The sequence below is a fragment of the Ilyonectria robusta genome, assembly GCF_021365365.1.
Source record: "Ilyonectria robusta strain PMI_751 chromosome Unknown BGZ61scaffold_2, whole genome shotgun sequence".
Taxonomy (NCBI): Eukaryota; Fungi; Ascomycota; class Sordariomycetes; order Hypocreales; family Nectriaceae; genus Ilyonectria; species Ilyonectria robusta.
The window spans coordinates 161,785-177,274 of NW_025764436.1; the positions used below are offsets into that span (position 1 = coordinate 161,785).

General features: G+C 53.7%; 8 protein-coding genes across 8 annotated transcripts; 3 read left to right on the forward strand and 5 right to left on the reverse strand.

Moving 5' to 3' along the window:
• Positions 1 to 232: 232 nt before the first annotated feature.
• On the reverse strand, positions 233 to 1,149 carry BGZ61DRAFT_78476 (ankyrin repeat-containing domain protein). The gene is made up of 5 exons (XM_046257092.1): positions 906 to 1,149; positions 820 to 845; positions 631 to 759; positions 466 to 568; positions 233 to 407 (listed from the first exon to the last, which is right to left on the reverse strand). Exons 1-5 carry the CDS (start codon positions 967 to 969, stop codon positions 346 to 348), a joined length of 384 nt encoding a protein of 127 aa, XP_046110203.1. The 5' UTR covers positions 970 to 1,149; the 3' UTR covers positions 233 to 345.
• A 100-nt stretch (positions 1,150 to 1,249) lies between these two features.
• Positions 1,250 to 2,833, forward strand: BGZ61DRAFT_78493 (WD40-repeat-containing domain protein). The gene is made up of 2 exons (XM_046257093.1): positions 1,250 to 2,420; positions 2,487 to 2,833. Exons 1-2 carry the CDS (start codon positions 1,292 to 1,294, stop codon positions 2,786 to 2,788), a joined length of 1,431 nt encoding a protein of 476 aa, XP_046110204.1. The 5' UTR covers positions 1,250 to 1,291; the 3' UTR covers positions 2,789 to 2,833.
• A 45-nt stretch (positions 2,834 to 2,878) lies between these two features.
• Positions 2,879 to 5,229, reverse strand: BGZ61DRAFT_340882 (P-loop containing nucleoside triphosphate hydrolase protein; the record flags this gene model as incomplete). Its single annotated transcript, XM_046239351.1, has 4 exons — positions 2,879 to 3,603; positions 3,657 to 4,285; positions 4,341 to 4,759; positions 4,813 to 5,229. The coding sequence occupies 4 exons, from the start codon at positions 5,227 to 5,229 to the stop codon at positions 2,879 to 2,881; spliced, it is 2,190 nt and encodes a 729-aa protein (XP_046110205.1).
• Positions 5,230 to 5,669: 440 nt separating this feature from the next.
• On the forward strand, positions 5,670 to 7,519 carry BGZ61DRAFT_78552 (uncharacterized protein). The gene is made up of 3 exons (XM_046257094.1): positions 5,670 to 6,645; positions 6,691 to 6,930; positions 6,986 to 7,519. The coding sequence occupies exons 1-3, from the start codon at positions 5,819 to 5,821 to the stop codon at positions 7,476 to 7,478; spliced, it is 1,560 nt and encodes a 519-aa protein (XP_046110206.1). The 5' UTR covers positions 5,670 to 5,818; the 3' UTR covers positions 7,479 to 7,519.
• A 75-nt stretch (positions 7,520 to 7,594) lies between these two features.
• BGZ61DRAFT_526509 (Prefoldin) lies at positions 7,595 to 8,325 on the reverse strand (the record flags this gene model as incomplete). Its single annotated transcript, XM_046252967.1, has 5 exons — positions 7,595 to 7,653; positions 7,709 to 7,826; positions 7,880 to 7,989; positions 8,078 to 8,239; positions 8,304 to 8,325. The coding sequence occupies 5 exons, from the start codon at positions 8,323 to 8,325 to the stop codon at positions 7,595 to 7,597; spliced, it is 471 nt and encodes a 156-aa protein (XP_046110207.1).
• Positions 8,326 to 8,553: 228 nt separating this feature from the next.
• BGZ61DRAFT_440207 (uncharacterized protein) lies at positions 8,554 to 10,947 on the reverse strand. Its single transcript, XM_046244452.1, has 6 exons — positions 10,549 to 10,947; positions 10,455 to 10,495; positions 10,309 to 10,399; positions 10,170 to 10,252; positions 9,993 to 10,122; positions 8,554 to 9,937 (listed from the first exon to the last, which is right to left on the reverse strand). The coding sequence occupies exons 1-6, from the start codon at positions 10,718 to 10,720 to the stop codon at positions 8,649 to 8,651; spliced, it is 1,806 nt and encodes a 601-aa protein (XP_046110208.1). The 5' UTR covers positions 10,721 to 10,947; the 3' UTR covers positions 8,554 to 8,648.
• A 1-nt stretch (position 10,948) lies between these two features.
• Positions 10,949 to 14,187, forward strand: BGZ61DRAFT_440209 (CBF/Mak21 family-domain-containing protein). The gene is made up of 4 exons (XM_046244453.1): positions 10,949 to 11,568; positions 11,623 to 12,779; positions 12,839 to 13,316; positions 13,367 to 14,187. Exons 1-4 carry the CDS (start codon positions 11,011 to 11,013, stop codon positions 14,129 to 14,131), a joined length of 2,958 nt encoding a protein of 985 aa, XP_046110209.1. The 5' UTR covers positions 10,949 to 11,010; the 3' UTR covers positions 14,132 to 14,187.
• BGZ61DRAFT_440212 (uncharacterized protein) lies at positions 14,188 to 15,306 on the reverse strand. The gene is made up of 4 exons (XM_046244454.1): positions 14,857 to 15,306; positions 14,676 to 14,799; positions 14,576 to 14,604; positions 14,188 to 14,523 (listed from the first exon to the last, which is right to left on the reverse strand). The coding sequence occupies exons 1-4, from the start codon at positions 14,857 to 14,859 to the stop codon at positions 14,239 to 14,241; spliced, it is 441 nt and encodes a 146-aa protein (XP_046110210.1). The 5' UTR covers positions 14,860 to 15,306; the 3' UTR covers positions 14,188 to 14,238.
• Between the last annotated feature and the right edge of the window lie 184 nt (positions 15,307 to 15,490).

Below are 15,490 nucleotides of genomic sequence, written 5' to 3' on the forward strand. Positions count from 1 at the left end.
CTCTTTAAGCAAGGCGACGGCTGTGTCTCCTATACGCACAGTGTCAGCGGAGCTAAGGGCTGGACTTAAAATAAGATAGACGGTGCATTCTTACCGTGGCCCTCGGCAATAGCGTGGTGAAGGGGTGTGTAGCCCTCGCTGTCGGCAGCGTTCAGGGGGCTCCTGTTCTTGAGAAGGAGGAGCACCATGGGGGCGGAACCGGCGGCGGCGGCGCGATGGATGGGGTACTGACCACGACGGTCACGGATGCGAGTGGATGCTGGAGGTTTGCTTTCGATGAGAAGACGGGCGACATCCAAGTTCTTCTTGGAAGCCACGAAGTGGAGGGCAGCCTGTTAAGACAAGTCATGAGTCTTGAGGAGCAGCCGGGATGGGGGCTAGGGGGGAGTTTACCTGTCCATTAGCGGCTGCGCAAATTCGTCTGCATTAGTTGTAAGATATCAGACCGGGGAGCGGATGTCTTACTCTTGAGGTTAATGTCGGCGCCCCTCTGGATAAGCAGCTTGAGGATGGGCTCACTGTCGGGAACGCTGGCGGAAATCATGAGCGGAGACCATCCGCTCTCATCCTGGGAAGCCCACAGTGTCAGCTTCGCCATAGATCTACCATAGTTGGTGATGTCGCTATTACCTGGACGTCTGGGTCGAAACTCCGCTGGTTGGCGAGGAGGAGCATAATGTCTAAGTTGTTGGAGGATGCCGCCCAGTGGACGGGATACCGGCCATCGTCATCCTTGCGCTGCGAGAGTTTGGGGTCGGCCTTTTGAGTGGTTCCCGTTAGTCTATGGATAGCAAGATAGCTGGTGGATTTCCCTCTGACCTTTAGCAAGGCTTCCGCAACCGTGGCTATGAAATTGTTAGTCTTGCTCTTATGATACCGGGAGAGTGGGATAGATGGGTACTCACCCCGCCCTTCACGGGCCGCAGTGTGCAGAGGAAAGCGATCGTTGTCGGTGTCCATCAGGTCCATTTTTCCGCTATGAAAGAAGGATAGGCCCTGAAATGTGAGGAAATTATGGTGATGTTGAACAAAGATCAAGCCATGAACAGGGCTACTGGGAATGGTTACCAGGCAGGTAGCTCTGTTACGTATGTGTGTATGTACAAGTCTCACTGACAGCTTGCTTGGCTACAGACAGACCAATCCTTGTCAAGGCCTGTGGCGCACCACCACCTCGCGCCACACGCGGCTGCACAGCCTTCACGTCAATCCCGTCGCAACTTTTGAAAGGCGCCAACTTTTCCATCTACACGACGACGACGACATCTCCGCCGCCGCACCACCACGCATAATGGAGACTCCCGAGCTGCCCCAGGATGCGCTCCAGCTCAGCGCCCTCGCCGCCCAGAACGCCACGGCGTCGCGCAGCCTCTTCGCCCACTCCCCCGAAAACCAGTACGCAAAGCGCCAGAAGCTCGACGACGCGTCCGAGGATCCCCTTCTGAAGCGCCGCTTCCGCACAGAGTACGCCGACGTCGAGACCCTCCCGCCCTCAATCACCGCCAAGTTGCCGACGAAACAACCCGGCAGAAAGGTCGCAAGGCCCGGCGCGCCCGGTCGCCCAGCTCCCAAGCTCCTCGAGGCTGCTCCAGGATCCAAGGCCGTGTCGGCGCCTGCGTCCACGGCGAGCAACGAGCACCAGAACATGAGTCTGGCGATGAGGGGGATGTCGGCTATTCAACAACCGAAGCCGGAGTGGCACGCGCCGTGGAAGCTGATGAGGGTCATATCCGGTCATCTAGGCTGGGTGCGCAGTCTTGCTGTCGAGCCCGGCAACAAGTGGTTTGCCAGCGGTGCTGGTGATCGCACCATCAAGATTTGGGACCTGGCGTCAGGATCACTGAGGTTGACGCTTACCGGCCATATCAGTACCGTGCGCGGCCTGGCCGTGTCCCCCCGACACCCTTACCTATTCTCCTGCGGTGAGGACAAGATGGTCAAGTGCTGGGATCTCGAGACGAACAAGGTCATTCGCCACTACCACGGCCATCTGAGTGGTGTCTACACCCTCGCCCTTCATCCTACACTCGATGTCCTAGTTACCGGTGGCCGAGACGGTGTCGCCCGAGTTTGGGACATGCGCACCAGAAGCAACATCCACGTCCTCTCGGGACATACACAGACCGTCTCCGACCTCGTCTGCCAGGAGGCTGACCCTCAAGTCATCACCGGCTCGCTCGACTCGACTGTGAGAATGTGGGATCTCGCTGCTGGAAAGACGATGGGCGTCCTCACCCACCATAAGAAGGGTGTTCGAGCCCTCGCCGTGCACCCTTCCGAGTTCACGTTTGCCAGTGGCAGCACCGGAAGCATCAAGCAGTGGAAGTGTCCTGAGGGCGCTTTCATGCAGAACTTCGAGGGCCACAACGCCATCATCAACACGATGAGCGTTAATGAGCAAAATGTTTTCTTTTCTGGAGGTACGTATTTATTCTGTCCTCCTCCGTGACCGTCGCGCATAAACATCATACTGACTCTTTTTGCAGCCGACAACGGCTCCATGAGCTTCTGGGACTGGAAGTCTGGTCACCGCTTCCAGTCACTCGACACCACCGCACAGCCTGGCTCACTGGACGCTGAGGCAGGAATCATGAGCTCAACCTTTGACCGCTCTGGACTGCGTCTAATTTGCGGTGAAGCCGACAAGACAAGTATTCTACTCAATTCAATCACATTCTATTATTTACTAATGAAATCTATAGTCAAAATCTGGAAGCAGGATGAAACTGCAACTGAGGAGACGCATCCCTTGGACTGGAAGCCCACTCTGGGGCATCGGAAGTTTTAGACACCAGCGAGGCTCCCATCTAATCAATGTCCGGATTGCTAAATCATGCTCCCGGATCAGCCCTTTCTAAGCCTCTTATTATTACATACATCATACACCAATACCCAGGGCTCTAAGATCTCCGTCGTCACGGAGTGCCATCTTCACTTCGTCGTCTGCGATGGCCAGACGCAGTTTGCTTGACCGCTCCGCGCGATGGGCCTCGAGGTTTATGAGGCCGGCCGCCACCAGGTCAAGAGCCGCCGCATGGACATGGCCAGGCCTCGACATCTGGCGGTGTCCGCCAGCCTGTGTTCCCTTTAGGCCATTGGAAAGGACTTGTACCATACCGGGCAACGCAGGCGGAGCTCGGAGGTAGGCCCGGTGGATCTCATCCAGAGCCTCGCCAAATGTCGTCTCGGCCAGGCCCGCCCGACGGGTACGCAATAGCAGCGCTGCCATAAGGAGTTTCGACATGACAGGAAGACCGCGGAGGTGTTGCTGAATGGGATTGGTGGTGGCCTCGTTAATGGCCTTCTTGATAGTGGCAATAGTGACTCGTCCGATGCCCCGTAGTTGCCCCTGAGACTCTGCCAGTCGCTCTCGTTTGCTGGGCGTGGTGGGATCGCCCGGGACGTCGGCTTCGGCGAGCTCGACAGCTCGGCGGCAAATGTCCAATGCTCGACGGGCATCTCCGCTGACGGCCGCTACTTTTCGACTAGCGAACTGAATAGCATCCGGGTCTACAATCTTGCCGGGAACTCCCTCCAGACGTGACTGAATAATCCTCATAAGTTGCTCGTGGTTGTATCCGGGAAAAGTGATTCGAGTGAGACCTATCGAGAGTGATTAGTAAACGTGGTAGACACTGTTGACTTTGGTGAGATACCTAGACGACTGCTGATCTTGTTACTGAGCGTTCGCTCGGGAAGATCCATAGTGTTGGCGACGGCGAGAACGATTAAACGACTGTGCCGCAGTGTCGGCCAGTTGAAGAAATTATACATGACAGCCTGATTCTTGGTGACCAGCTGATCAAGCTCATCCATCAGAACAACACACGGAATTCGTCGCGGACTGGGATTGCTGAACTCCCGCTCCAAGAGATCAAGAGCTTGTGCAGGACTTGCTCGTTCGCCTTTGAGGGCCTCCCACAGGAGTGTATAAGACTGATGAGGATCGGTGATCTTCATACCGTTAATCTCGACAAAGATGAAGTCATCGAGTTCGTCGGAGCCCACAGCCTCCTCGAGTCGCGAGATGACTTCGCGGACCGTGGCCGTCTTGCCGGTTCCAGGCGTGCCAGATATGTAGATGCAGTTTCCAGTTCCATCGGTGATAGCGGCCTCAAGATGGGAGTAAACGAGAGAGAATTCGCCTTCTCGGCAGGGGAGACTAGTTGGGACGGAGGAAACATGGAGTCGAGAGCGAGCTATTTGAAATGGCGATGATTCGATGTTGCTTGGTGAGAGCTTTCGGGTAGCTAATGGGGTAAATTCGAGCCTTTTGCTGGCGCTCCTGCAGTCACTGGTCAATACCAAAATAATGGTATACAAGGGGAGCTTTCACAAACCTTTTTACCCGCGATCCCGGCTCAGCTTGACTTCTCCGGGACTGTGGCGTCGTTGCCACCCCCCGGCCTGTCTTCGTCGGTGTCTGAGGAGGGTGGTAGGGAGCGTCTTGGGGAGACGGACTCCGAACCTTTCTCTTTTTTCGAGTCGCCTTGGTTCCATTTTCCACTAGCTCTATCAGGGAATAAATGTCGTCCTCGCTACGATATACCTCCTCCCATATGAACTCGTCGGTGTAGGTTGCCGTACGAGTGTTACAGCCTCGGCGGCAGACAAAAGTCTTACCGAAGTCGGGAGATTGACGTGGGATACGGCCATGTGGGTATTTCGAAAGGAAGACATCGAGGGAGGTAACCTTGGCCTTGCCGTTGATCGAGGCCAGGGGGTTGATGTCCCATGATGGCGAGACGTAGAGCTCGTTCTAGAACCCGGTCAGCCTAGTATTCTCTCTGTGTTGTTGTGCAGTGTCGGTACCCAGTGGAAGTCGGAACGCTTCTTGTCTTTGTTTCGGATCTCCTTCTCGGTTGAAAACCACATGAAATTGGCCGCCTTCTCCCCATCGCCATCATCATCGACGAACTCGCAGATGAGGGCTACCCAAGCCTCATTCGACCCATCCGCCTTCAGCAGAACGCAGTCTCCGACCCGGCACTCGAACTGGCCGATACGCGCGCCCACAATCTTGTCCCCTGACACCTTTCTCCTTTTCCGATCGCTCTGCGCTTCGTTGGGTTGGCCCTCGGCAGCTGGTTCAGTATTGTAGATCCACTCCCACGAAACATGGTCGACGACGAGCTCGTCGTCAGAATCGGTTCTCGAGACGCCCGCGGGAACTCGTTTGCGCCGTAATGAGGGCTCCGCGGCCTTTGCTGCTGAGGAATTGGGCGCCATCGAAATGTCGTTGCTGCTCTGCGGCAGTTTGAACAATTTACGCGTCTGGGAGACGCGACGTACTTAGAGGTTGCTGGTTGCCAGGTTGTATGCGTATACCGGGGAGTTGCACGTACAGGTGTCGCCTGCTTCCGTCGAGTAGATACTTGGACAATCTTGGCTGCTAAACAATCTAATAATTACAAAGTAATGGGTCTTTACTGTTGTAATATGTGCAGTTCAAGGCCGTTGATAAGGATCATTCTTAAAATACAAGAGTTTGTTGTTTACAAACTCTGTCAGGCAAATAAAATAGTAATCGTCCAACTGATTCCGCTTGAGGCTTGAACAAGCAAACAAGTAAGCAGGCAAGCAAACATATCGGTAATCAAGGTAAGTTGCCTCGAATTTATTAGGGCAGTGAATCAGTGCCTTCCCAAAAAAAATTGAAAGTCACGGGCGCAGGTTACCTATTTAAAAGGCAAGTGCCACTGACCTTTCACCCGCAACTGCCACCACCACTTCGCAGTGCCCAACCACTGTCGTTACACAACCTCCCTTTGTCAACCCATTTGTTTTCCGGCTTCAACACGAAGATTATCAAGTCACCATGGATCGACCTTCAAGACGCGGGAAGCCGCCACCGCATCGGGGACCAGGTGGCGCCCGTGGGAGACCTTATGCTCCCAAAGCCGCTGGGGAGAAATGGTCCAAGGAGAAGGCCATGGGAACTGCGAAATCTATGATAGATCATGGTCGCCAGAAGGCTCGTCGAGCTGAGGATGACGAGTATCTTGGTCCACCACCTCCAGGTCGAGATCTGATCCTAGTAAGTCCTCGGTCCAGAGGCACACAACCCAAGCGAAGGCTGGTTCTAACAATTTTATCGACCCGCGTCGTTCTCCCAGGAAAGCATATGTTGCCCCGTGGTTTGGATGAGCCCTGGGCACTCGATGATATTCGCAAAGCACACAAGGTTTACATCACCCACGTTCAACCAAACATTCTCGACATCCACTGCGAATCCATGCCCCGCATGCAACAAGCCGTCCATGCCTTGAACTGGGCTATCCATGATCTCCGTCTCTCCAACGAACACCCCCCCGTCAGATTCCTGCTTCAAGAACCCACCAACTCGGACGTGAATGATATGGTCAGGGTTGAGATTGGGTCGCGGCCACGGTTTACTTCTCGAAGTTCTACACTTGTCAGCAATTCGTCGGCTATGGACAAACATCTCCATCGACTTGTTGTCGATATGCCAACTTCAGCTGACACTTTGATGGCTCTGAGTAAGAACATGAAAATGCGTGTCAACTTCGGACATCTGGATGTTCGTTCGAGAAACACGCAGGGCCGCGACGAAATCACCCATGACGAGTTCGTCAAGCTGCTGAACATGTATTCTGTCCGAGGAGGAGCAAGTCTTGGAACCAAGTAAGTAGCTCACCCAGGTTTCCTACCTGGTCTAACCGCTCCCAGACTCCCAGAAGCAACCCGAGCCGAGGAAGTCATGCGGTATCTTGTGAATCCCGCACGGGGAATTTGCAGTAGTCGCCAGGAGATCACGCAAGGCTGCGAGGTCACGTTAGTCACCAAGGGCTTGGAGATCAAAACCGATGCCATGGATCCCATGGGCAAAAAGATGCAGTTGTCCATGGTCAGGGCCATGAGATCTGAGGCTTGGGGACGTCTGAACTGGACGGTGGCGGCCCCAGACATGCAAGTACACCCCTCTTGAAAAGCTTTCAGCAACTAACGTGGTCTCGTCCCATAGGCAATACGACTGGAACCTGCGAGTAGACGCCTGGGATAATGAGGAGGTCCCAGTTGAATTCAAGGACCTTTCCCAAAAACTACTGCTCACAGTGGACAGCAACCAAGCCGGCTCAGACCTGATCAGGATCCCTCACGTCAGTACTCACAAACTCGGAAATGTACGGGACAGTATTGGACAACTCAGACTCAAGTCTTCGGCAATAATCCCATACAAGAAGACGCCATATGTCATTGAGGTCAACGTCACTAAGGTGTGGAAGGGTACATGCATGGCTGACACACCAGAAATCACTTGGGGCATCGAATTCTATGCAGCTCACTGGGACGAGAGCATCATGCATATCAGCGGAGGTGATCATCGCAAGGATTGGGGCCAAGAACTCAAACATATGTGGCCGGGTGACGAGCCGCGTCTCGAGTCTAGATTTGGGGAGTTCCTGGGAACCATTCTGGAGATCCAGGCCCTCTTAGACGGAGCATGCCCAATATGAGATCGCCATGGCGGGTATATGGTTGCATGTCCATCGGCCGAATTCTCCCCTGGCGTTTGTAATCCAGCTCCCATCTAGCTACTATCTCGGAGGAGTTCCTTTTATTTTCGGGGTTTTCATGCCGCCTGCTGTCCACTTTGTTGCCCCTGAGCAGCCATGATCTTTTGCCTGAGGACTAGTGCGCAGGACAGTCAGTTGAGATCTTGATAGGGTGGAGGTCGGAAACAAACCTTCTTCAATCATGCGCGCGTTCGTTTGCTTTCTTTGTACGATCGCCTCGAGGTCTTTTAAGTTGTTTGCAAGCTCATCAGACTTGCTCTCGTAGAATTGCTCCGCAGCCTTGAGCTTCTGTGCACCAGTTAGCGGGGTCACGATTCAATCAAGACGGCAGACTGTTCGACCTTTTCCACCAGGAAGCCAGTTCCAACGTCCACCAGAACGGTATCAGCATCGGCGAGTTCTCCTCGGACGTATAGGGAGTTGGTCAGTGGGACCAGGACGGACTTGGATCCTATCACATGTTAGGCGTCGCTTCATTTGCCGTCTCGTCTCGTTTCGCTCTGTGGGGTTCGGCGCAAGAGCCTCGCGGGGGTATGTACCATCTTTGGAGGCGGATCGGCTCTGGACGCATCGCAGGCACTCCTTGAATTTGTTCTGGGCGCCATGGAGCTGAGCAAACGACGACGTCAGGTGCTCAAGCTCCTCGTCGAGCTGCTTCTTGACTTGGGCGAGTTGCTGAGGCTCGAGCGTGTCGAGGTTGACTGTAGGCGCGCGGGAGCGGTTAGCAGGCCGTCTCCAAGCTGCGAGGCAAAGGAATATACTCACTCATTTCCTGCTTTCCGGCCATGATTGCGTTTGCTGGGTTGCCCACAGGTGTTTGTCGTCCGTCTGGAGTGGTTGCTTGGCGTGATCCCCTCCAAAGTTTCGCTTCGTGAATATTATGACGTGGGGTTGTGGAATTCTACTAACGGGGGATGTCTGTCGCCGCCCACCATCAGGCACAGCACCAACAACCCCAATCAGCTTGAGCCAACTCAACGACAGCATAATCGTAGAGTACAAAAATGGGTTGTTGTTTTTTCTAAAAGCGACGATTGTTGTATTTGTTTTTTGGTACATAAATTACAAGGTGTCGGGCCAAGTATAATAGAATACAGTGCTGTGTTTTCACTACAGCTGGTCCAATAAGCCAGACACAAACCCGGGAAGCGCTTCAACAGACACATTCTCCTTGACCGAGAGTCTCCTGCACCGAACCTCACAAGTGCCGTCGTTCTTCCATGACTTGCCCATGATCACCACAACGGGGTACCCAACCATCTCAGCGTCCTGCATCTTCCACACAAAAGAATGCTTGCGATCGTCGAGAATAACGTCAAAGCTAGGTTCCGAGCCGTTGCGGCCTGCAAGGTTGTCATATAGGTCCAGAGAGTCCTGTTCGGTTCCCGGAGTTGAGATGATGGCGATCTCGAAGGGAGCGATAGCTCGTGGCCAATTCAGGCCTGTCTCATTGCCGAGTACTTCTGCCACGGCACCGAAAATTCGGGAAACACCCACTCCGTGACATCCCATCTGCACCGGGGTGCGGCTTCCTGGTACCAGTCCTTCACTAATGGTTTCTGGCAGTTGGGTAGGGATCGTCACGCATGCCTCGAGGGGAACTGAATATCGAGTTCCCAGGTGGAATGTGTGGCCAACCTCCAGAGCTCGATGGATCTTGAGAGTCCCTTCCTCACACCTGGGGCATCCATCGCCATCCGCAAGACGCACTAAGTTCAAGCCCTTGTCTTCTCCCGCATTACCCAGGAAAGAGTGGTGAACATCGGGAGATTCCAAGCCCTCTGGCAGTAAGGGTAGCCTTTCCCGCAGGTTTTCGAAGGTGGGAGCTATCCGAGTATCGATTACATTGATAACCCTCGCCTTTCCTCCCGAAAGAGCATCTCTCCAGAAGGGCAAAGGGGTGTCTATGCTTGTATCTAGCGCTGGAACAGCAGACTTGATTGCATGGAGATTAGGGCCAGAATCAGATTGCGCAACATCAGCTTCGGGATACCAAGCATTGATAAGGGTGTTTCTGTCCTGAGAGATACCACGCCACACGCGGATTTGAGACGCTGGTGTGATTGTGTCCTTTGACGTCGATGGTGTTCGCGCGGTGGCAACCTCGTCATTGGCAGCATACCCGCAGGAGCCACAGTTAACGACGATATCTTCGCCAACAGCGCTGGGCAGGTGATACTCGTGGCTAAGGTCACCTCCCATGTCTCCCGAGCTGGCCTCGGCAACTAGGAATGGTAACTTCAATTCGGTAAAAAATGCACGGTATGCTGCGGACACCTCTCGGTACGTCTCAATGGCGGAGCTAACAGTTAGGTCAAATGTGTAAAGATCCTTCATGAGAAATTCTCGGGAACGCAATAGGCCATGGCGAGGGCGCCGTTCATCTCTATATTTGCGCGCTAGAATGCCGTATTAGAGAAATGGGTCCGTTGAAGGCGGTGCTGGTAACCTTACTGATCTGGTAAAGCCTGATAGGGAGGTCTTTATATGACTTCAGCGTCCCGGCCACAAGGGTAGTGATTTCTTCCTCGTGTGTGGGAGAGAGAATGAGGCGGTTCTCCTTGCGATCAGCAACACGGAAAAGCTAGGCTGGTCAGTCCAAGTCCGAATGAAAGAACAATGAAAGCATACTTCTGACGCCACCAGGTCTAGTCGTCCACTCTTCCGCCATAAATCCTCGGATGAGATGGTAGAGAGGGAGAGCCGAGATGCGCCTTTAGGATCCTGATGTGAGCACAAGCCTCTAGCTAAGCCAAACAGGGCCGCGAACCAACTGACTGCATGTGCTTATCGATGAGTTTCTCAATCTTATCCTGCACTCGAAGACCTAGGGGAAGCAATTGGAAAATTCCGGAGTGGGCCTGCATAATTTTATTAGTATAACCCTGACCTTAGCTGTCGGAGATCATCACGCACTTGGCGCAGGAACCCGGCTCGGATGAGTTTCTCATGGCCGGCTGAAGTCTCAATTAGCTTCCATTTCCTCCACGAAAGCAACTCAAGTTCTTACACTCATCCTCGCCAGCAGTTATACCACCAGTAGGGAGCCATATTGTCGATAAGGTTGACCGAGGCCGATCAGACCTGGCAACAGTTGAGCTGGAGAGAGCTCGGAGCTGAAGGCCGAACTGGCTGCTTCGAGAGATGGCGCTGTTGAAGCGAACCAGCCTTGGTTGGAGCATTTCTTTTCGAGCGGCAGATATCTCGGGTGTTTAATTCATGCTTTGCGATTGCCTGTTTCTGCTGCTGTTGAAGGGAGTATCTTGAGAATGGTTTGGTCGAATCGCCAACTTCCGGAGACAGGGTGGGGCTCGGCCGGTGCAAGCCGTCGGCTGCATTGGCGCCACTAAACGCGCCAAGCGCGATAACGATAACGTGGGGCATCTCTGGAAAATTCCCAAAAAAAAGTTGCCGTGACGTCTGCTGAGAATTTCCAATTGAGATTTTCAATCCTCCACGCAACTTTGCCGACATGCCCAAGCCTTCCAAGAAGGGCAAAGGCCCTCGACGCTCCCAAGATGCCCGGGGACTCGACGACAGCTCCCTCAATCAGATCACGGCCAAAATTGATCAGAGCTTGAACTCCAAAGATCACAAGCGCAAACAGCCACCTACTAAGACTGCTGGTGACCAGCATCAGAAGAGGCAACGCAATTCCCAAGGCTCCGGCGCTGAGAAGGGTAGCTCTAAAACTGACAACGATGTGCTTCTCGAGGAGATCAAGGCTTTGGGCGGCGACGAGAGCGACCTGGCGCTCATCAAAGACATCGACTCTGAGGATGAAACCTTCGCTTCGACTTCCAAGGGACCTGTCGACAAGAGCCTGAAGGATGAGCTCGCCGCTTTCTCGAAGCAACTTGGCTTTGCGGAGGTTGAACTGAGCGAAGCCAGCGATCAGGACGAGGGTGACGATTCCGAGGACGACGTTGAAGACGATGATGAGGACGATGAGGAAGATGCGGAGGAGGAGGAGGAAGTGAAGGAGGCTCCCAAGCGCAAGGAAGCAGCCCCTCTCAAGATTGCGGGATTAGTAAGTCAAGTCAGGTTATTTGGGGCGTCTCTGACGGCTAACGCAGTAAACTAGGCTTTCCAGCCCATGGCAGAATGGCATGCCGCCGAGCTGGCCAAGCTACCGACGCCATCCAACGACGAGCCCAACTCCTTCAAGTGGTCCATAGAGGCTCTGAAAGAACATGCCAGAACACTCTTGGACCAGGACGTTACCAAGTACAGGGCCAGCTTCTTCGCTTCGTCCTCCCACAAGTTCTTGTCGACCATCATGACATCGGGTACTCTCACTGACAAGGTCTCTGCGCTGACCTTGGCCGTCCAAGAATCTCCTGTTCACAACATCCGGGCATTTGATGCACTCATGACCCTCGCTTCGAAGAAGAGCCGAGGTCAAGCTCTTGGTGCCATCGGTGCGCTCGTCGATTTGTTAGGGCCTGGAACTCTGCTGCCTTCCGATCGTCGCCTCCGAACCTTCCATACCCAGCCCGGCCTGATTGGAACGCTCCAACGAAACTCTGCGGCCAGTTGGGCTGCGGGAAAACCCTTGCCTGGCAAGATCACGGACGCCCATCTGATCGCCTGGCTTTACGAGGACTGGCTGAAGGAGACGTACTTCCGCATCATTCAGCTTCTCGAGAACTGGTGCTCTGACGAGATTGAGTACTCCCGTACGCGAGCTCTCGATTTCGTCTATGGACTCCTCAAGGAGAAGCCGGAGCAGGAGTCAAATTTACTTCGCCTCTTGGTTCACAAGCTCGGTGATCGGGATCGCAAGATCTCCTCTCGCGCCTCATATCTCTTGCTCCAGTTGCAAAACTCACACCCCGGAATGAAGCCAATCATTGTGCGTATGATTGAGCAGGAGATTCTGCTCCACCCTTCTCAAGACCATCGCTCAAGATACTACGCCATCAACACCCTCAATCAGACTATCCTCAGCAACAAGGAGCCTGCTCTTGCCGAGGCTCTCATGAGAATCTACTTCGAGCTGTTCACGATCATCCTCAAGACTGGGAAGCTGGGCATCGCAGTTCCAGTTGAATCACAGCCCGGCGATGAACCCAAGGAGGCATTCGACAAAAACCACAAAAACCGACGAAGACCTCGTGGTGGCAAGACCTCTACACCTGTGGCAACCGAGCCAGAGACCGAGGCCGCCGACAAACTTGTCTCAGCCATCCTGACTGGAGTCAACCGAGCGGCACCTTTCATGACCGGCAACGACGCTGTGTATGACATTTTCTCTTGTTTCACACTCTCTATGTATAGCCGGGCTAACATTTTACTAGCATGGAAACCCACCTCGATACACTTTTCAAGATTGCTCACTCTGCCAACTTTAACACTGGTATTCAGTCCCTACTCCTGATCCAGCAAATCTCCTCATCAAAGAGCATCGCCAGCGATCGATTCTACAGAACTCTCTACGAGTCTCTACTGGATCCTCGGCTAGTCACTTCTTCTAAGCAATCGCTTTACCTTAACCTGCTCCTCCGTGCCCTCAAGAGCGATGTCGACACCCGGCGAGTAAAGGCATTCGCCAAGCGAATGCTTCAGATCTCGGGTCTACACCAGCCCCCATTCGTTTGCGGCTTGCTATATGTTGTCTCGCACCTTCGTGAGACATTCCCTGACCTCTCAATATTGATTGATGAGCCTGAGGAGTCGGTCTTCGATGATGAGCCCGAGAGCGAGCGCCCAGTTTACGACGGTCGAAAGAGAGATCCCGAGCACAGCAATGCCAACCGAAGCTGTCTGTGGGAGATGGTAAGTAATGCGCCCGAAGTTCGGAGCCCAATATTCTAACATTCACGTAGATTCCTCTGCAAGGACATTTCCACCCTTCGGTAACTGTCTTCGCGGCGTCTATGTCGAAGCCCAGTGAGAAGGCAAAGAAGCCCGACATGGACAGCCATTCTCTTATCCGCTTCTTGGACAAGTTCGTGTACCGAAACCCCAAGGCTGGTGATGCGTCCAAGGGTGTCTCGATCATGCAGCCTCTCCGATCAACCAAGGACCTCGGCGACATTTGGCTGGGAAGCAAAGGACCCGGAGCGGCTTCGCCTTCAGTCAACAACGCCTCCTTCTGGAAGAAGAAGGTCCAGGATGTGGCGGCGGAAGACGTCTTCTTTCACGAGTACTTCCAGCAGGTTTCCAAGGAGGGCAAGGAGCCTAAGAAGAAGGCACCGACGGCCGGCGAGGGTGAGGATGAGGATGAACAGGAGGATGAGATTTGGAAGGCGCTTGTCTCGGCTCAGCCAGGTGTTGATCCCGATGATGAGGGTTCTGATATGGGCTTCGATGATCTTAACGATTCGGATATGGCTTCTGACGGATCGGAACCAGACTTGGATCTGGAGAGCGATCTGGATATGGATGACGATGACGAAATGGATGTCGACATCGAGGGTACTGATGACGAGGAGGGTGGTGCTATGCTAAGCGAGGATGAGGATGGATTCGAGGTCAAGGATGCGGCGAGCAGCAAGCCCAAGTCAAGGCGCAGACAGATCAAGGATCTCCCCATGTTTGCATCTGTCGACGACTACGCGGAGCTCCTGGCGGGAGAACAAGACATGTAAGAAGCGGGCATATAATCAATTTCCACATTACGGGTACAGGCGCTGGGAGGGCATCAAGATAGATGGTGCCTCGCGAGTCGCGAATAGAAAAAGAACAAGTACGGATTTCAAGTGTCAAACCACTCCAGCTCGTCGGCATTGGTGAAGATGGCGCGGTATGTCTTGCCGCCATCCGGCTCGTCCTTTTCCTCCGTGTGGATGCTGTGAAGCTTCGGAGGCTCATCGCTGCCCGCAGTAAAGGCGCGGAAGTGGACGTAGGCCGGGCCGTCAGCAGGCATCGCGGGGATGCGGAGCTTGGCGAAGAGGTGAATGCCGTACGCGGACGTGGCGACACGGACGGCCTCGACGTTTTCGACTGTGAAACCGACCAAGTCAGTGTTGCTGAGGTGTTCCTTTTGTATGTCAGTCTCGTGGGCAACGATGCGAAATGCGTGGGTTGCGTACCACAGCGGCAAAGTACTCAGGCTCATGCTCTGGTAGTTGGACGGAGTTAGTTAGCTTATTGAGCGCTGATTGCGGTAGCTGAGGGGATAGGTGTGCGCACTGTTGTAATCATGGCGGAGATGGACCAGCGACTTCTTGAGCTCCGGGAGGATCTCTGAGAAGACAATGATGGAGTCCTCCTTGGGAGGATGGGCTGGGCCCAGATCGACGGTATCAGCAGTTGCCTACACAACCGTCGTTAGCACTTCCTCTCGCGAGCCTAGGACAACATGGCGCCAGACCATTGTGAGCGGGTATCTAAAGTCAGGTTCTTGATAGATGAGGTCTGCGGGGTATCAATGCTGGAAGGTGAAGCTGTATTTAAACTCGGAACATGCCCTGTCACAGGTCGAAGCATGATGTCACCAGCTGGTTGGCCCCAACGTCACAGGTGTGATCCAGGGTAGGGGTATAAATCATGCAAACTTCCCCTCACAACAAACACGCGCTGTGACACTGCCATGGCGGTACCGATGACGAAGCGTGGAGACTTTTTCCAGGGCGTAAAAAACCAAGCATTACCTAGGTACCTAGGTATGTAGCAATCACTTTGACACAAGTAGTCAGGGATATGATCTATCAGATTAACTACCTTAACGGTGACTGGAGCGCAGTCAGATGCGAAGCTCGTACGTTAAACGCAGGTCAGCTACTTAGAATTTAAAAATACCAACCATCACCCTGCAAGCGGTAATTAGATTGAACAATATATTCCCTAAATTACGGCTAGAATATGTTGACATGTTCGCCGTTACAACAGCCAATAGCCACGTGAGCGACGCCACAGTGGCTTCGAACCGAGGCAATGACGGGATCTGTGCTGGCTAAGTGCATAAACCGGCCGACGTCAATTCAACAATGCGAGCTTGATTTGCC